Source organism: Lissotriton helveticus, chromosome 6 (genome assembly GCF_964261635.1).
Source record: "Lissotriton helveticus chromosome 6, aLisHel1.1, whole genome shotgun sequence".
In the NCBI taxonomy this organism is placed as follows: domain Eukaryota; kingdom Metazoa; phylum Chordata; class Amphibia; order Caudata; family Salamandridae; genus Lissotriton; species Lissotriton helveticus.
The window spans coordinates 908,811,067-908,828,388 of NC_136067.1; the positions used below are offsets into that span (position 1 = coordinate 908,811,067).

The window sequence follows — 17,322 nt, forward strand, 5'->3', positions numbered from 1 at the left end:
GGTTAACCCAGGTGCTACGAAGATTGAGGGATGCCGGACTCACCCTGCACCGCGAAAAGTGTGAATTTCTAAAAAGGAAATTACAATTCTTTGGGTACACCTTCTCGATTGATGGCGTCAACCCTGATCCAGAGAAGGTAAAGGACATCAAAGAAGCCGATCCTCCCACGACTGTCACGAAAGTCAGAAGTTTCCTGGGAATGGTAAACTATTGTGGCAGGTTCATTCGCGACTTGGCCAATTTGACATTGCCGCTGAGAGAACTCACCAAGGATGCCACCCCGTGGAGATGGGGCCCGGAACAAGACAAGGCTTTTCAAGACATCAAAGAGGTGTTGTCCGAAGCAACCACCCTGGTTTTTTTCGACCCGATGAAGCTAACCCTCGTGGCTGTGGAGGCCGGTCCCACAGGACTGGGCGCAGTGCTGATGCAGAGACAGAGGGTGGAAGAGGACTGGACGCCAGTGGCGTTTGCGAGCCGGTCGCTCACAGAAACGGAGCAGAGATACTCCCAGATTGAGAAGGAAGCAATAGCGATACATTGGGGCTGCCGCCATTTCCACCTCTACGTCTACGGGAAGCCGTTTGTAGTCGCAACGGACCATAAGCCGTTTGTAGCCTTATTTTCCGGAACATCCTCTAAGCCCCCTCCGAGAATTGAAAAGTGGATGCTACAACTCCAGAATTATAACTGCCGGGTATAATACCAGCCCGGATCCAAAACCCCGCTGATTATCTATCACGCCATCCTCGAGCGGCAACTCGGGAAGAAATGGAGGACGCAGCTGACACGGAGGAATATGTGAGGTGCATCACCGCTCGATCCTGTCCATTACCAATATCCATGGAGAAACTGGCGGAAGCAACCCAAAGAGATGACTGTCTCCAGAGAGCCAATGCTGCGGTGCGACACGGCAACTGGCATAAAGCCAAGGAAGAGTGGAGAATTCTGACCAGTGAGGCGCAACGAATACTGGGCAGCCTTTATCATGTGAGAGAGGAGCTAAATGAGGATAGCACTGGGTGCCGGCTGAGGGGTCATCGGCTGGTAATAGCATCATCCCTGACCGTACACGCCGTCCAATTGGCTCATGTCGGCCATCAAGGCATGGTCAAAACAAAGTCCCGCCTTTGCACAAAAGTGTGGTCCGATCTTGTGCGGCTTGTCAAACAGCCGGAGAAACGCCTCGACCGGCTCCTATCCTAGTGGAACCTCGGCCAAAGTCACCGTGGGAATGTGTCAGTCTCGATTTTGGCAGCCTCCCAGATGGCCGCCACACCCTGGTAGCCATTGACGACCACTCCAAATATCCTGAAGTCGAGATCATCTCCACCCCCAGTGCTGCCGAGGTAATTCCCAAGCTTGAGAAAATAATGGCTGCTCACGGACTGATGAAAGAACTAAAAACAGACAATGGCCCTCCCTTTCAAGGCCAAGCATTAGCTAACTACCTACAGGCTTTGGGCATCCAACATCACCGAATCACTCCAAGATGGCCCCAGGCCAATGGCGAGGTAGAAAGATTCATGCGAACTCTTAACAAGGTAATCCGAATTGCGCATGACAAGGGGCAATGTCTAGAACTGGCCCTGTTCACATTTCTCAGGAGTTATCGCCAAACACCTCATACCACAACGGGCGTTGCTCCCGGACACCTGCTTATGGGTCGAGTAATGATGGACTCCATTCCTCACCATCCTCAATGGCAGCATGAGTCCCCCAATGATGACCAAGTGGAAGCCGGGCGCAGGAAGACGCATGCTCAGGTCAGCCAACGGAGAAGGGCCAGGCCACCCCAAATTGTCGTGGGAGATGTTGTACTACTCAAGAATAGGGCCAACAGTGGAAAATTCCGACTGCCCTATGAGCGAGAGCCGTGGACAGTAGTCAACGTCAAGGGAACCCGAATAGTTGCCACCAGAGGGAGAGAGACTGTGACTCGAAATGTTTCATACTTCAAAAAAATATCAATCCGGGAGCGTCGGTGCCCCCTCCACACCGGTCGGAGAAGACCTCGTTTCCCCCGCCAGAGCACCAGTCAGGGGTAGTGCCAACGTCAGTGATTTTATGGACGTGTCCAGTCAGATGGAAGGATCCCCAACTCCTGACGAGGTGCCCAGCCAATGCCAAGGAGCGGGAGATATAAGTCTTAACCACCAAGGAAGCGGGCCTGAAGGCGCGAGTGAAGCAATCCCGCCAAATCCTGCTGCAGCTGAAGTCCCGAGCAGAAGTACAACCCAACATCGGCTGCGGAGGAATCCCGCGCCCTCCAGTCGCCTGAGAGACTACTTCAAGTAAGACTGTTCCGGTTATTAAGCGCTTATTTGCGAGAGGTGGTGTGTTGTTATGATCAGCGATAGACTGTGAATGGCGTATGAAGATCACGTTTCGTACACAATGACATTTTTGTTTTTTTATTGGTTGGGGAGGAATGTTGTATTTCCGCCTGTGGCGTAACAGGCGTGCCCCGTCATGCTCACGTGACCCGTGTGAATAAAGGACGTCACGTCCGCACGTACGCCAGTTGGTGACGGCGGAGTGATTGAATAAGCAGCAACCCCTGTGTCTGAGCCATTCATTCTAGGCCTTGTAATATTATTATAGTGCCACCATCCTCCAGAGTTCCCGGAGCCTATCACCCCGGGAACACAACAGTGTGTGAGAGCGCGGCCTCTTAATCAGCCCAGAGCAGCACTGAGGCGTCGCGACTGCCTGTCACTGGCTGAGGCACAAGGTCAAGACACTGTAGCGTGGTCACAGTGAGTGGCGCCTTGCCCTTAAAACAACAAGCTCGAAGATTATGGAGAAAATTAATTATACATTAAAATTATAATTTTTGGTTCATTTCAACCGTGTATGGGGTCCTTTTATAGATTCACCCTAATTTGGTTTATGTTTTATACTCACGATGTGCATGGGTTTACATGAGGGATTTTAATTCTGAATGTATATATTTCTGTATTTCTTGTAAGTGCACATTTATTATTCTTGTTATATTATTTACTTTGTCAATGTTTGAAACAGTGATAATAGTACTATTTTTTTTGTTCTTTGTAATTTTCTCTCTTTTCTCCATCTTCTCCAGTTTTTCATTGCATTGCATATTTATTTATGAACATAATGGCTTTTTTCGGTTTTTGGACTGATTTGTAACAGTTATTCTATGTTTGTGTACTTTTTAACAAATTTTTAATAACGAATTGTGTAAAAAAAAAAATACCTCAACAAGTGACAAGGCGCCGTCTATGGATCCACGTGATTGAACTCGCAGAACGTTGCAGATTTAACTGTTTTTAGCACCACAAACCATTACATGCACTGAGAGACCACGTGATATGAGACATTGAGCTGCGGCTGCGTGCGGCTGATTGAAGTGAGCGCCCGTTCCGCACTACACCTTAATTTCAAAAACGAAATCTGTAAAGTTTTACACAATGGAGATGTCAGAATTTAATGCAGCATGATCTTTGGGCAGTTCCACGCACTGCCAGCAAAAAGCGCTGCATGCTTAAAGTCACCACCCTGCAGCCTCCTTCAGCATGCCTAGCCGGGTGGTTCTGAGGTGCTATAAATGCGTGACTATTGTGGTCTACTGCAGTGATGAGCACAACAGCACTAAAATGTCAATCTAACTCCTGATGCGTGGCACTTGGCAGGGCTGGATCAGAAATGGGTCAGCTGCCGGTGATCACACACACCAGGGTATGTTATAATTAAACTTGACAAAATGCTATGTCCATGGCAGTGGGAGAGACTTACTTTAAAGTCTTCCTTCCGACGAGTGTCAAAACATGAGTGTCCTCTTCTTCTGGCACAAAATAACAAAACACAGAAGCACAACACAAACTGTAAAATGTTATAGACTATGAGAAATTAGGTTGTTGGTTCATTGGGGTGTGAGCCCTTGTCAAGCTCAACCCTCTGGTAGCTTGGCACAAAGCAGTCAGGCTTAATTCAGAGGGACTGTATATATTATTTGTGCTACATTTCAAACAGTAATAAAGTAAAAACACTACAGAAAAAGGATCCCACACCAAGTGAGAAAAATAGAACTTATGTTAATATATAAAACAAGACCAAAATGACAAAAATCCAATTAATCAGTAGAACCAGAGTAATGAATTAATAAAGATTTTTGGTGAAAATAGCGCCAAAAAGCAGAGAGTACCAACTGCGGATCTGGTCACGTTGGACAGGGGGAAAGTCACAAGTACATGGCAATTGCGATGGAGCACGGGCCGGCTTTAGGAACCCAATCTGTCCAGCTGAACTAACTACCTTAAATCCTGGTTCGCGGAGCATTGCGAGAATCCGCATCAAAGATGCTTTGCACGGCTGAAGCGATGAGTGGGTTCCGAGATGCAGTGAGGCAGTGATGCAAGGGCTTGCCTTGCCGTTGAGGATCCTGTCAACAGGGCTTACACTGCAAAGCCCAGCGACAAAGATGTGGCACGCAGTCGGGGAAATGTGTTGGTTCCGGAGAGCTGCGAGGCTGCAACGCCAAGTCCTGCTTGGTCGTCAAGTCTGACGTTGACAAAAGATGTGAGGGCTTGCACAGAGGATGCGTCGCACAGTGGCGCTTCCATTGGACATCGGAAGTGATGCAGGACTTTGCAACATGTCCAATCCATGCAGCAGCAAAGATGCCTTGGTTCTGCTTGGTTTTGTTCTCCGCAGCAGAAATGATTTGTCGGTTCCTCTGCAACCATACAGGCTGGCAGAGCACCTTAGGCCTACTTCCAAGGGTTCAGGACTGGGGTGGCATCACTTTGCAAGATAGCCTCACAGATGGCAGAGTCCATGTCCAGATGCAAGGTTGTTGGAAGCCTGTTGTGTCCCTAAGGCTTCCAGTAGCGGCTGGCAGGGACCAGGGGTGGCGAGGCAGGAGTGGGGGGGGGGAAATATAAAAAAATAGCAAAACACTTACCTCTGTCCTCACAGACTCCGGCCGCCATATTTCCGACGTTGCTTCAACCTGGAACCAGAAAGCAGCAGGAAGCATCTGGGCTAGGCTCCCAGGCTCCCATAAGCCAATCACAATGCTGCAGTGCAGCTTTGTGCTTGGTCTGAGTGAACTGATTTGGCACTCAGACGGGGACAGGGAGCTTGAGTATGTTCTTCACCAGGCTGTGTAATGCAGCCTGTTGGGGAACATGCTAAATGTGCTTAACTGTTTGGTCAGTCCCAGACAGCCGGTCAAGCAGTCTTGTGCACTTAGTGTGCATAAACCACTCCTTCCCCTGTGGCACCAGCCCCAGCCCGACTTACAAAAAATAAAATGATGATAATTAAGTTATTTTCATTTATTTTTCCTGCTCTGAGAGCAGTGGGACAACACACCTCTGCCTTAGCTGAGGAGCTGCCCCTGAAGGCTTCTTATCAGAAGCCAGCCACCTAGTTCTTGGAGTTACTCTGGGTTCTGGGTTCAAGAGATGCATGCCCAATCTTTCTCACCCAGGCAAGAGGGCAGCAGGTCCTTCAGGGCAGCAGTCCAGCAGAGTGGCAGTCCTTGTAGCAGCATATCCTACTCAAGTGTAAGTGGGGCTGAGCCCAGCTTCCCCTCTCATCCTGCCAGTGATTGCTCATCCAGTCACACTTAATCTTCCCATTGTGTGTGACTGTCTAGGGGGAATACAAAAAGTCCAGCTGTCACCCACACCCAGTCATGGGACCCAGAGACAGGCTGCAGGCATCAAATGGCTAAGGCAAGAAAATGCCAAGTTTCTATAAAGTGTAAGGTAATTCCAATGTTATCCTATAGGAGAGGTAGGCCTTGCAATAGTGAAAAATAACTATGTGTTTTACACTACTAGGACATGTAAAACCTAACAGTACCTGTCCTCGTCTTTAAATACATTGCACCCTTCCTCTGTGCTGTACAGGGCTTACCCTAGCAGTGACTTATATGCATAACAAAGGATGGTTTAGGCCTTGCAAAAGGTTTAATTTGCTAGGTCGAAATGGCAATTTAAAACTGCACAGACACAAACTGCAATGGCAGGCCTGAGGCATGTTTAAAGGGTTACTTAAGTGAATGGCACAATCAGTGCTGCAGGCCCCCTCATAGCATTTAATCTAAGGGGCCATGGGCACAGATAGTGCCACTTTACTAGGGACTTACAAGTAAATTAAATATGCAAATTGGGTATAAGCCAATCTAGCATGGTTTAAGGAGAGAGTACAAGCAGTTTAGCACTGGTTAGCTGTGGTAAAGTGCACAGCGACCTCAGGCCAACAAAAACAAAGTAAGAAAAAATAGAAGGTCGGAAGGCAACATGCTAGGTGAAAACCACGCCAAGGATGCCAGGTCTCACATAGATGATACAGAGAAGATAGTTTCAGGCAGTCATCGAGCCATGAACAAATAATAAATCTTTATTTATGGGATATCATACTTGCCAACAAACATTTGAAAAGAGTAAAGAGGGAGATTTTAAATACAGCATTTCAGGGGGGAGGCAGCTAAAATAAAGCCATTTTTTGTTTTAAAAAGTAGGAGTTGCCCGACTGGACCGGGTCTGTTGGCATGTGTGCGATTTAGAGATGCTGAATTTGAGATGAACTATAAACAGATATAAGAACATTAAATAAGTAAAGTTTGAGTATATGGACCTAAATGGCACACCTATCAGGAGAAATGCTTCCAGGCCAAAGATATTCAGTGCTCTAGTGCTCCGTACTGCTTGGAACAAAAGTGTTGATTCCCCTGGGGGCCTGTCATTTCACCTCTGCACACACATTTTAAAAAATCAAGTGTCTCCCCAAAAGTTGAAGACCCTCATGCCCTGGGTAGACCACAATATATCGGGGAGAGCCTTTAAAAGAAGTTAAAACCCTGGTAGCTGGAACTACTTGCCTGGCAGCTGGCGGGGTGGCCGCCCTAGAGCCTTTTCTTCTATTGCCTTTCAGATTGCAGTCCTTTCGCCTGATCTTATGTTATGCCAATTTCTTTTTCTCTCTGTTTTTTATTATTTGACAGGGCGAAACTGGGTCAATTGGAGAAGATTAAGGCAGATGAGCTAAGCCGCCTAGAGGAGTTCAAAAAAGAAGAAATGAGAAAGCTTCAGATTGAAAAAGAGGAATTAGAAAAGAAAGCAACAGAAGCAAAAGTCAGCAGAGATAATGAAAAGCATGAGGAACTGCAAGTAAGCATATTCAGCACGTACAGTGGGGGGGGAAAGTTCATTCAAATGTTTCGAATGAACTGTGCAGTTACAAGTAATAGAAGTATACTATTGATATACTTCTAACAGTTTATACAGAAAATAACCTCGAACCTTGTGATGAATTTTGCTTTCCTTGATTTCCTATAAAAGGTTCAAGTTACCATCACATTAGTGCTCTTCCATCTTGACTATGCCAATGGACTATGGGCCTCATTTACAATATTTTGATGCCCGGCAGCATAGCAAGCCATCCTGCTGCGCTGCCATGTGTACAAATAAAAGGGCAGGAATGTGCCGTATCTACAAGATACCCTGCGCTGGTGCACAAACAGCAGCTTTCTGCCAGCGCACAGACCCTTGCATCATTTTGCAAGGGTGCCTGCACTGAGGGGATGATTGTTTTTGTGCAGTAAGGTATGCCTTCTTGCACAAAAAACAATAATTAAAGGCATTTTCCTCTTTCTATGCGTGTGGCTGCAGCACGCATAGGAAGAAAAAAATCGAGGAGAAATAAAAGTATTTCTCTTTGTTGCACCTCCTTACGCTGAGTCGGTGATGCGGTGAGCACAAAATAAGTGTTTCTCTTTTTTTAAATGTTATTTTCCCTCGTCGTCTGTAGACTCCGCCCCCCTCGCCGCCCCCCCCCCCCCGCCCTCCCCCCTCACCTCTTGCTCTTTTTCTGGCTGTGCCATCTGTGTAAGGATCTTAAGCTACCTACTGAGAGGCAAAGCTAACTGAGAATGGTTCGAGGTACATACATAGCTATATGTCATTGTGTCAATTGTGATTTATTTGGAGCTGGTGCACAAAAGATGATGCTACTTGGCAGATACAAACAAACATCTGGAGCTTTACTAAGCATTGTGAGTACCTGAAAGGAAAAGGGTTGACAACTGTGCCATGATCATGCTGTTAATACTGCTAAGTCACAGAGATTGCAAGTAGAATGTAACAAGGTCTCCTCCGTTCACAAAAGCCAGAGATGAGGCCAATGCAAAATTTCACAAAAAAACTCAAATGATGGTTTATGCTACTGAAATTTCTCAAATGTTTATGGTGTCCAATTGTGCATGCTATTTTCCTGCAGGATAGTGGTTTGCCCAGACTCTGTCTGCTGAAAACAGCCTCCTCCTCCTGGTATCTCACAAGACTTTCTTTTTATAATCGGTGTGCAGTCCCGTAAAAAAGTAAAGGAAGATACTACCACGATACCTTTTGCTTTGAAAGCATACTTTGCCTGTTTTTCCTAGAATTTCTTGAAATTTCATAAAAGAAAATTAACAATTTTTGCACGCCACTGGTAGAGATGAGGCTGAACACTTTGTAACACTAAGAGGCTACGGGTCTTATTATGAGTCCGCACCGCCAAACCCATGTAGGAACTGCCCGCCAGATCAGGAGTTTTCTCCTGGCGGGAGGGCAGTTCTTTGGTGTTCCCAGGGTGGTGCCTATGAAATAGGAACTGCAATGGGAACGTCAAAGGCAGTACCTGCACAGCATGTACTGCTGCAGTTCATGTTGTGCCCTCCTGTTTGCATCCACACAGCGTGAGGCAGTCGCACCGACCTGAGAGGAAACTCGTAATTGCAGCCTCAAGACCGACATGCCACCGCCAGGGATCTCTGATACCTGGCAGTAGCAGTGGTCCCAGGGTCGACCAGCTGCCCTGGTCCCAATAGGGCAGTCGGAAAACCGCCACCGGTGTGCGCTCCTCAAGTCTTGCAGTTCATGAACTACCAGACTCGTAATAAACCCCTAAAGCTGTGTAGAAAAATAAGGTTCAAATTGTAAAAAGTGACCAGATATTTACCTGACTATCAAGACTATTCTGATAATAATTAGGATTACGAGAGGCTAACAAATATAGCTGAGGGAGAAAATGACAAATTAGGGATCTGTTTCCAATTGTGGTTGCACCTATGCTTGATGGAATGGAACATAATCTCCTTTGCCGAACATTTGTAAAAGTGACTGTGGCTGAGGATCCAAGGGAGGTATAGGAGAGATGGTACAATTATGGTCACATCACTGTTCAGATCAAAATGTTGATATGCATAAAAATATGAAAAGTCCAAAGGTTATCAGCAACCTTTGATGATAGGATATTAGGGATATTAGTTCTCTGATCAAAAGTCTAGAAGCCACCTAAGTTCATAAGAGATACACAGCCAGAAGTAGGAAAATGCATGTTGCCACACAGAAATTTGCTAAGCTGAAAATAAGTAAGGCTGTGTGAAATTATAACCAGGTCTCAGAGTAATTTAAATTAGCCCTGCTTGGCAGATGAAGTGGTTGGCTGGATTGGCCTTGAGAATAAAATGTCAGCACAAAGCCAACAAGCTAACTGGTGGACATCTTGAACTTGACAAACCCTTGTGGGTGAAGTGTCACCCTTTCCTGGGCAAGCTAGGAGGCTTGGCTGCTGACTGGCACCACTGGACTGTGAGAATCAGACTTCCCTGGCTGAAGCCATGGATTTGCCCACCTCTCACATGGAACAGTAGCTGTTCACTCTACTGGAGCATCACACTCCTCCATGGTCCAACACACCCTGGAGCGAGTAGGAAAGGTGGCCATGCATGGTGCCTGGATCCCTGGATTCACTTGGCTTTCAATGAGGTTTACAGGAGCTGCTCAGCCTGCAGGAACCCCAGGCTCCTCCTATATCCGACTTCACCCTTCTGTGGGATGTGCGCTGTGGCAGGGCTTTTACTGGGGGTCCTATCTCAACTCCACCCCCCGGAAGGACATGAGAGTCCTCCCAAATTTACAGCCGCCATGCCTTGGGTAGTGACTGTCATCCCAGTACATCAGCACAGGGTGACCTTGGTCAGTGCCTTACACCTTGCTGGAGCCCGGGCCTTGGGAGCCCTAGCCTGTAGGGACCGGCCTCCCAGGCAAAAGTCATGGCTCGCCTACCTCTCTTTGTAGGGATTATTGGAGTTATTCAGCCTGCAAGAGCCCCAGACTCCTCCCTGGTCTGCAGCCACCCTGTTCCAGTATCTGCCCAGTGTCAGGACCTTCAATGTGGTTCTGTCTCCTCTCCACACCCTGAGGGAACACATGAGTCCTCCCTAGTCTGTAGCCCCCATGCCCTAGGTAGTGACTGTCACCCCAGTCCATCAGCTCAGGGTGCCCTAGGTCGGTGCCCTCCACCTTCCTGGAGTCCAGATCTGGAGAGCCAGGGAGGGTTAAGCCCCACCCAACCCCATCCCTCATCCTTCAGGCCTTCCTGGGAAGATGCTTCCCTCTACAATTCAATCCCTCTTGAAATGGGGACTTCCAGAACCCCAGGGGTAAAAGGAGGCCTGATCCCTGCAGGCCAGGGCTACAGGCCCTGGACTGGGCAGGGCCCTCTTCCCTGCATAGGGCAGAGTGGCGTTGGACCGTGGAGGAGTCTAGTGCTCTTGCAGCCTGAGCAGTTCCCTTAATCCCCTGTGAGAGGAGGACAAAGCCATAGCTTTCACCTGGGAGGCCCAGTGTCCAAAGGCCAGGATTCCAGGCACTGGAAAGGGCCATCCTTCTTACCTGTGGCAGGGTGGTATTGTGCCGGAAAGGAGTCTGAGACTCCTGAAGACTGAACAGCTCCAGTAATCCCCAGTGAGAGGTGGGCGAAGCCATGGATTTTGCCTGGGAGGCCCGGTCCCTGCAGGGCAGGGCTTCCGGCACCGGGCAGGGCCATCTTCCCTTCATGGGGAAGGGTGGCATCGGACCAAGGAGAAGTCTGGAGCTCCTTTCTTCTCAACAGCTTCTTTAATGCCCTGTGAGAGGCGGACAAACCCAGCACTTTTGCCTGGGGTGACTGTTACCTGAAGGCCGGTGGTGCCAGCCACCTAGTCAGCTGGCAGAGCTTCTTAGCCTGTCCGGGGCAAGGTACTGACCCACCCACAAGGGTTTGTACGATTTCAAGATCTCCAGTAGTTAGCTTGTTGGCTTTATGTTGGCAAAACATCACCAGTGGTGTCTCATTCTAAATGCAGCCTTTAGACAAGTATTGTTGTGCCATCTCGGTCAACCACATCACCCAAATGTAACTTACGTCAGGCTTAAGAAGAAGGTTGTGTAGGATAACTTTTTAATCACACTTTAGTCATCATTTGAGGGAGATATTGATTCTCAATGGTAAGCTTACCACTTTTAAGATTCGGACCGTGCTAAGGGACACCCATTGTCCAATAGGGGATGATGGTGGGACAAACAGCACCCAACCAATGTACATTTGTTGAGAATGCAAAACCCTAACCCACATGATATGGTGTTTTTTTGAAAAACGAATCACTTCTAATCATTTTTACACTAATTGGGCTATCACCAGATCTTTTATACAGGCATTTAAGTGTAGCATAAAATAATGTAATAGACATTGTTACAGCTGAGTAGGATTAGGTAAAACTGTAAACCTACATTCTTCAAACCTGACATTCAGAAGATTGGATTAAGACAATGACCACAATGTCATTTGGTTCATCTGTGATTTGGTGTGTAGGCCATTCCTTAGTCTGAGGTTCAACACTCCTAAGAATCAATCAAATTGTTTCTACAACTTGAGTAGGCAATGCAGTTTCAGTTGTTGAGATGTGGAAACAAGGTCCAGATGGGAGTGTATTGTGGGGCCATTTTCTGTAGATATGACAGGCCTTTGCTTCAGAAGACCTCATGGCTAATGTAATCATCCTGGCTTCTACTTACTACGACTTGATGCCAGTTTTCCGGACTTGTTTGATGCGGCCTAGCTTTCACAGATTCAAGAACAATGTTGAGCTTAGTTTGTGTGCCTTTGGTGATTGTTTATCAGCATCTTTGGGAGGGCATCATAGATCACATTACAGTAGTATAGATGCCCCATGACCACTCAAGCCAATGAGTGGTCTTAAGGAGCATTTGTGATAGCATGTAGAATTCCAAGTTGACACCCCTAATAACGGCATTGATTTGGTGGATCAAAGATAGGTCTAAGTCAATGATGATTCACTAGTTTTTTACTATCAGAGTATTGGATGAAGCAGAACATAGCCTATCAGGCCAAATACATGGAAAAGAATTGATGGTCTTCAAGTAATAAGATGTATTGTTTTCACCATTTAGACACAGGAAGCTATGTCTTATCCAAAATTGGATGAGGCATAGACATTTGCTGATGCTGGGTCTACAATCTAAGTTGTTTTCTTGCAAGATATATATTTGAATATCATTTGCATATATTTGAAAGAGTGTCTTATACGCGTGTAGCAATTACCATAAAGGGCGCATGTAAAAGTTATTCAGAAGTGGGCAAAGAGCAGAGTCTTGGGGGACACCTTACTGTAGCCTGTGAGAAGAAGATTTTGAGGACTGCAGTATGCTGGTATTTGCCTACAAGTATACTGATTGCTTACCAGAAAAGCACAGGGACACTCACCTACTGTAAGGCTTGTGATGTTACAAGATTTAACAATGCAAGGATAACATTGAAAACATCTGCTTGTTCGAAAAGAATCTTGAAAACGTTCTTGAGTGTGCTTGCTTGGATGGAAAAAAAATATGGTGTAGCTAGTTAACCTATGCTTGCATAAATCACGTTCCTAACTTTAAAAAAAAGTACATATGTCACTTCCTTTTTACAACAGATGCTGAAACATCAAATGATTGCACTCCAGGAGGAATTCAGGAGAAACGAATCCCGTTGGTCCTCATCCCACAGTGAGCTCCGAAACCAGGTGGAGGCCCTGACCAAAGAGAACCGGACCCTGCGAGGGGAGCTCAAGGTTGCAGAAAAGCAGAGGGTGGAGGTGGGAAAGAAACCGGAAGTGCTGGATCTGGAGCAGAGTAGACTCGAGTCACCGGTAGGCATGATTTTGATCTCCGTTTACATGTTCTCAACATCACACTTCCTGAGATTAGAAAGACTTTGCTGATCTTAAAGGCCTACGGGCCCGATTCACAAACGTAAGGTTAGACGAAAGACTAACTTTACGACTTTCAATATTCACAAAGGGCATTTACTACTCGTAAATGCCATTCGTGAATACTGAAAGTCGTAAAGTTTGCATTTACGAGTAGTAAATGCCCTTTGTGATTACCGAAGGTTGTAAAGTTAGACTTTCGTCTAACTTTACCTTTGTGAATAGGCCCCTCATAGCTGCACATACAATGAGATCGCTCTTATTATTTGCCTCAGACAATATTGAGACGTTGGTCATCCGTTTCACATTACTTCTGACAGAGAATTGCACTGACACACAGTTACAATTGTTCATGTGGTTCCCAGTTCACCAATATTGGTGAAATCAGAAGGTGATTCAATGTAAATACTAAGGGGGTGAGAGGAGCTAGCGGGTCCACATTTTGCCAAGGGGTATTCGGACTTTGGCATAAAGGATTCCCAGCCATACAGGACATTTTTGAAAATGTAGAGAGCACAAAGGTGAATTTTTCACCGCATTTTTCCGAAGAAATTTGTTGAAAGCTATATATTTAAAAGGCAATTCTGAAGGTGCATTCATGAAGTATTTATTATTTTTATGTGCTTAAAAATGTTGCCATATGCCATATGTGCGTGTTTGTGTTGTGCAGTGGCGGCCATTGGCATGGAAAAAATGGTAGGGCAGGGCCAAAACTATTTAAAATTAAAATTTACCTTCTGCCGCCCACTGCCTTGCCACACTGTTCAGCTCCTGATGTACAGGAGCTGCACACACAGGCTTCCAGATTCCCCAGCGCCTATCCAGACACTGTTCTCATGTTGGTATCACCCATCATGAGAGAAGTGCTGGATTTGGCAGAGCGGGCTGGTTTTGCACTGCAGCAAGAACTGAGAGCCTGTGTTCCTGAGCCCTGCTAATATCTTCAAACAACAGCCTGGAGATATCCGAGTGCGCATGTCGGTTTGGCTGTCCTAAGACGGCCGGCCAAACCGACATGCGCACTTGGTTCCCTGTGCCCACCACTCCTCCTGCTGCTGATGGTCCCGTCCTCAAGACTCAGCTGTGTCTCTCTCCTACATGTAAAATAAAATGATGATAAAGCAGTTTTATTAATTGCTTTATTATCATTTTATTTGACATGTATTCATGCTGGTCCCACGTGTGGGGCGGGTGCTCCGTCGCCATAACAGAGGAGCCTCCTCTGGCTGTTGAGTCTGTGTCTGTACCAGACATGTGTATTGTAAGTGTGTGTTTCTGGGGGTGGTGTTTGTCCATGGGTGCATGTAAGTGTGCATACAATTAACATTTATATGTGTAAAAACACACACATGCTTGTGTGTGTGTGTGAGAGAGTAAGACCGCAGGCCGGTCCTTGTGTGGTTATCTCTGTGAGAAATGCAATGTGATCCATACTTCATGTTTTAGTAGAGATTGTGTAAAAGTGGTGAATATTTAAGAATAATGAATTGTCTGAGTTATTGACACTTTGGGTTGTGTTAAACTGATAAAGGTTTTTATTAACTGACCAAAAAATACATTAGTGATTCTGATTTGTCTCATAATGTCTTAGAAAATATTAATATTAAGAACACACTGACCTCTGTAATCTATAAAGTACAGTGAAGTTTATAATGAAATACGAAAGTACATTACAGTTAAAATACAATTCAGTGTGTAATGTTGTTCCAAAGCTTGTTTCATTATAAACCAGGACATAGCTTGCTAATACATTCAAACTTGTTGAATAAAGACTGCTTTATGGACTATATAGTTTAGGCAGAAAACAGGGTTAAAGAAAATCTATCGACATGCCATTTCAGTCTGAAAAAGTTCTGTGCTCGCGTCGGCCATTGGCCGACGCGAGCACTACCTTCCGAGTACTGCGCACGACCAACGGCTGGCGCAGCCCCGCCCACTGTGTCGAACGCCCGCACCGTGGCAGAATGTCTGCCGTGGTAAACAGGTTAACAAAAGATAAATCTATCTTTGAGTCACAGAAAATGGCAATAAGGGAATCAATCTCCTAGCACCCCAAATGAGCATAAGCTTCACAAGCAGTGGCAAGATATACAGAGTGTTTTGGGCTCAGGTTGTATAATTTGCTATCATATGGTTAGTCTTGATATGAGACAGAAAAAAACACAGGAGATAACCCGCAAACCCAGTTGAGACCTGGGTGACTTGTATGTAACAAACAACACATTCTCAATAGGTGAAATTTCTAGGCAAATAGATAGGATGCAAAATCAATTGCGACAGAAGCAAGGAGACAACAGTTTTTTAGAAGACAAACGATCTGTATTAAGAACTACAAATACAAATTGTATTAGTTATATCAGCACTAGTAGATTGTATGTAGGTGTAGTCCAAAAAGTAGTGTGCGCAAATGTGCTTGTGTGAAAGTGAACGTCGCAAGTGGACATGTGAGGATGTGGAAGGAAAACAGCGAAAAGGCACGATAATATTTTAAATTTCTTAACATGCCCTTCATTAATTCCGTTTTCATTGTCTATGTTCTATAACCAATTTTATATATTATCGCGCCTTTTCGCTGTTTTCCTTGGTCTTCCTCATTTGTCCACTTGCGCTCTTCACTTTCACACGACCACCTTTGTGCACACTACTTTTTAGATTATACCTACATGCAATGTAATAGTGTGCAAGTGTATAAATTGCTAAAATCAATTTCTTAAGAGCCCTCCTTCCTTTGGCCCCCTTTTCTAGACCCCCACCCTCAAACTAGTAGAGCCCTGTATCTGGACTTTAACATTTAAACCGAATTCTGATCCTTTTGCCCTCTATCCTATTCTCTGCTGCATTGATTATTAACCTTTTGGCTTCTGTGGACCCAAATTGAGTCATTGCAGAAGCTGAGAACCCCTACCTAAGCACTTTGTGAAAATTGAACCGCATAATAAAATGCAAAAATGCATCAAACAAATTAATTCAAATACCAGCATTCTAAACCTTCTGTTTGGATGAGCTAGGGAGCTATTAAATAACATGGAACCTGTTGTTCCATGGTGAGAGGCACAGGGGGGAAGAGTGCCGGAATCCAGATCTAATGCCTTTCGTAATGTAACTCCTGCTATCTGCCTCAGAGGATAAATCCCTGAGGTTTGTGGATCCCCCCTGTGCTAGATAGATTTGCCGACGGTAAACGCCGGGTAGTGAAGTGAAATAAATATCTAAAAGCAACTGTGCAGACTCAGCCACATTTTCACTAACCTGGTCATATTTTCCAGTCCAGGATTAAAGTTAGGTAGTCTACCCTATTACAGTAATTTGGATGTACGACATTACAACGCATGCTTTTACCACGCATGCTTTTACATCGCAGTTTTTACAACGCATACCATTACAACGCATAGCGCTTTGGGGTGCTGGATAGTGAATAGTTTAATTTACTATTCCAACTCCAGTCCCGTGGACACTAGGGAAGGTGTTGGATAGTAAATTAAATCTATTCCCTATCCTAGAGCGCCCCCCAGCGCAATGCGTTGTAATGGTTTGCGTTGTAAAAGTTGCGATGTAAAAGCACTGCGTGGTAAAAGTTGCGTTTTAAAGGATTTTTCCCCAGTAATTTAGTTACATTACAGATTTATTAAGGAATTACATTGTCCTGGAGTGATAAAAGTCATTACACTGACTTCCCTAAATGAATTTAACAAATTACGCATCGGGCTATTTGTGGTGCCTTCCAAGACTTTATAAAGAAATGTAACACAATACAGCAGCTTTTGCTGCAGTGCATTACATTTTGTTTTGCTAGGAATTCCATGAGTGGAGCGTGGGCGTTCCCATGCATCCAGCCATAAAACTTGACACAGTCACAGATTTACTAAAGGTACTAAACCTGGGATTGTGACCAAATGGTACACCTACCACAGAGAGGCGTAATGAGAAGTACGTTTATTTCTCCTTGTTGCTTCCTCTTTCTATACGGGAAGCCTTCTGCATCATACATACAAAGAGGAAATTGCTTGTTAGGGTTGATTTTGTGCAAAAAATGGTCCCTTCCGGCACAACCTCTGTATCTTGTAACACTGGCATCCTCGCTGCATGCTGCAAGGGTGAATGATTTGGTGCTAGGCAGCCTCAAGTGTGTCAGTACAGACAGAGAGCTGAAAAGCGCCATACCTTAGCATATATGGCTCTGTTCAGCAGTCTCTTGTTCGTGCAACGCAGCAACTTTGCATGAATTTGAACTTTTAGTAATATGCCCCTAAGTTAGTTCTTCAGCAAATGTAAT

At 45.5% G+C, this 17,322-nt stretch overlaps 1 protein-coding gene across 2 annotated transcripts in view; it reads left to right on the forward strand.

Moving 5' to 3' along the window:
- Positions 1 to 17,322, forward strand: part of LOC144761595 (uncharacterized) — a 489,105-nt gene that overhangs the window by 391,988 nt on the left and 79,795 nt on the right. For both annotated transcript variants that reach the window (XM_078646893.1, XM_078646894.1), the window contains exons 10-11: positions 6,981 to 7,146; positions 12,774 to 12,989. In XM_078646893.1, coding sequence (XP_078503019.1) covers positions 6,981 to 7,146; positions 12,774 to 12,989 — 382 coding nt within the window. The remainder of the gene's footprint in view (positions 1 to 6,980; positions 7,147 to 12,773; positions 12,990 to 17,322) is intronic.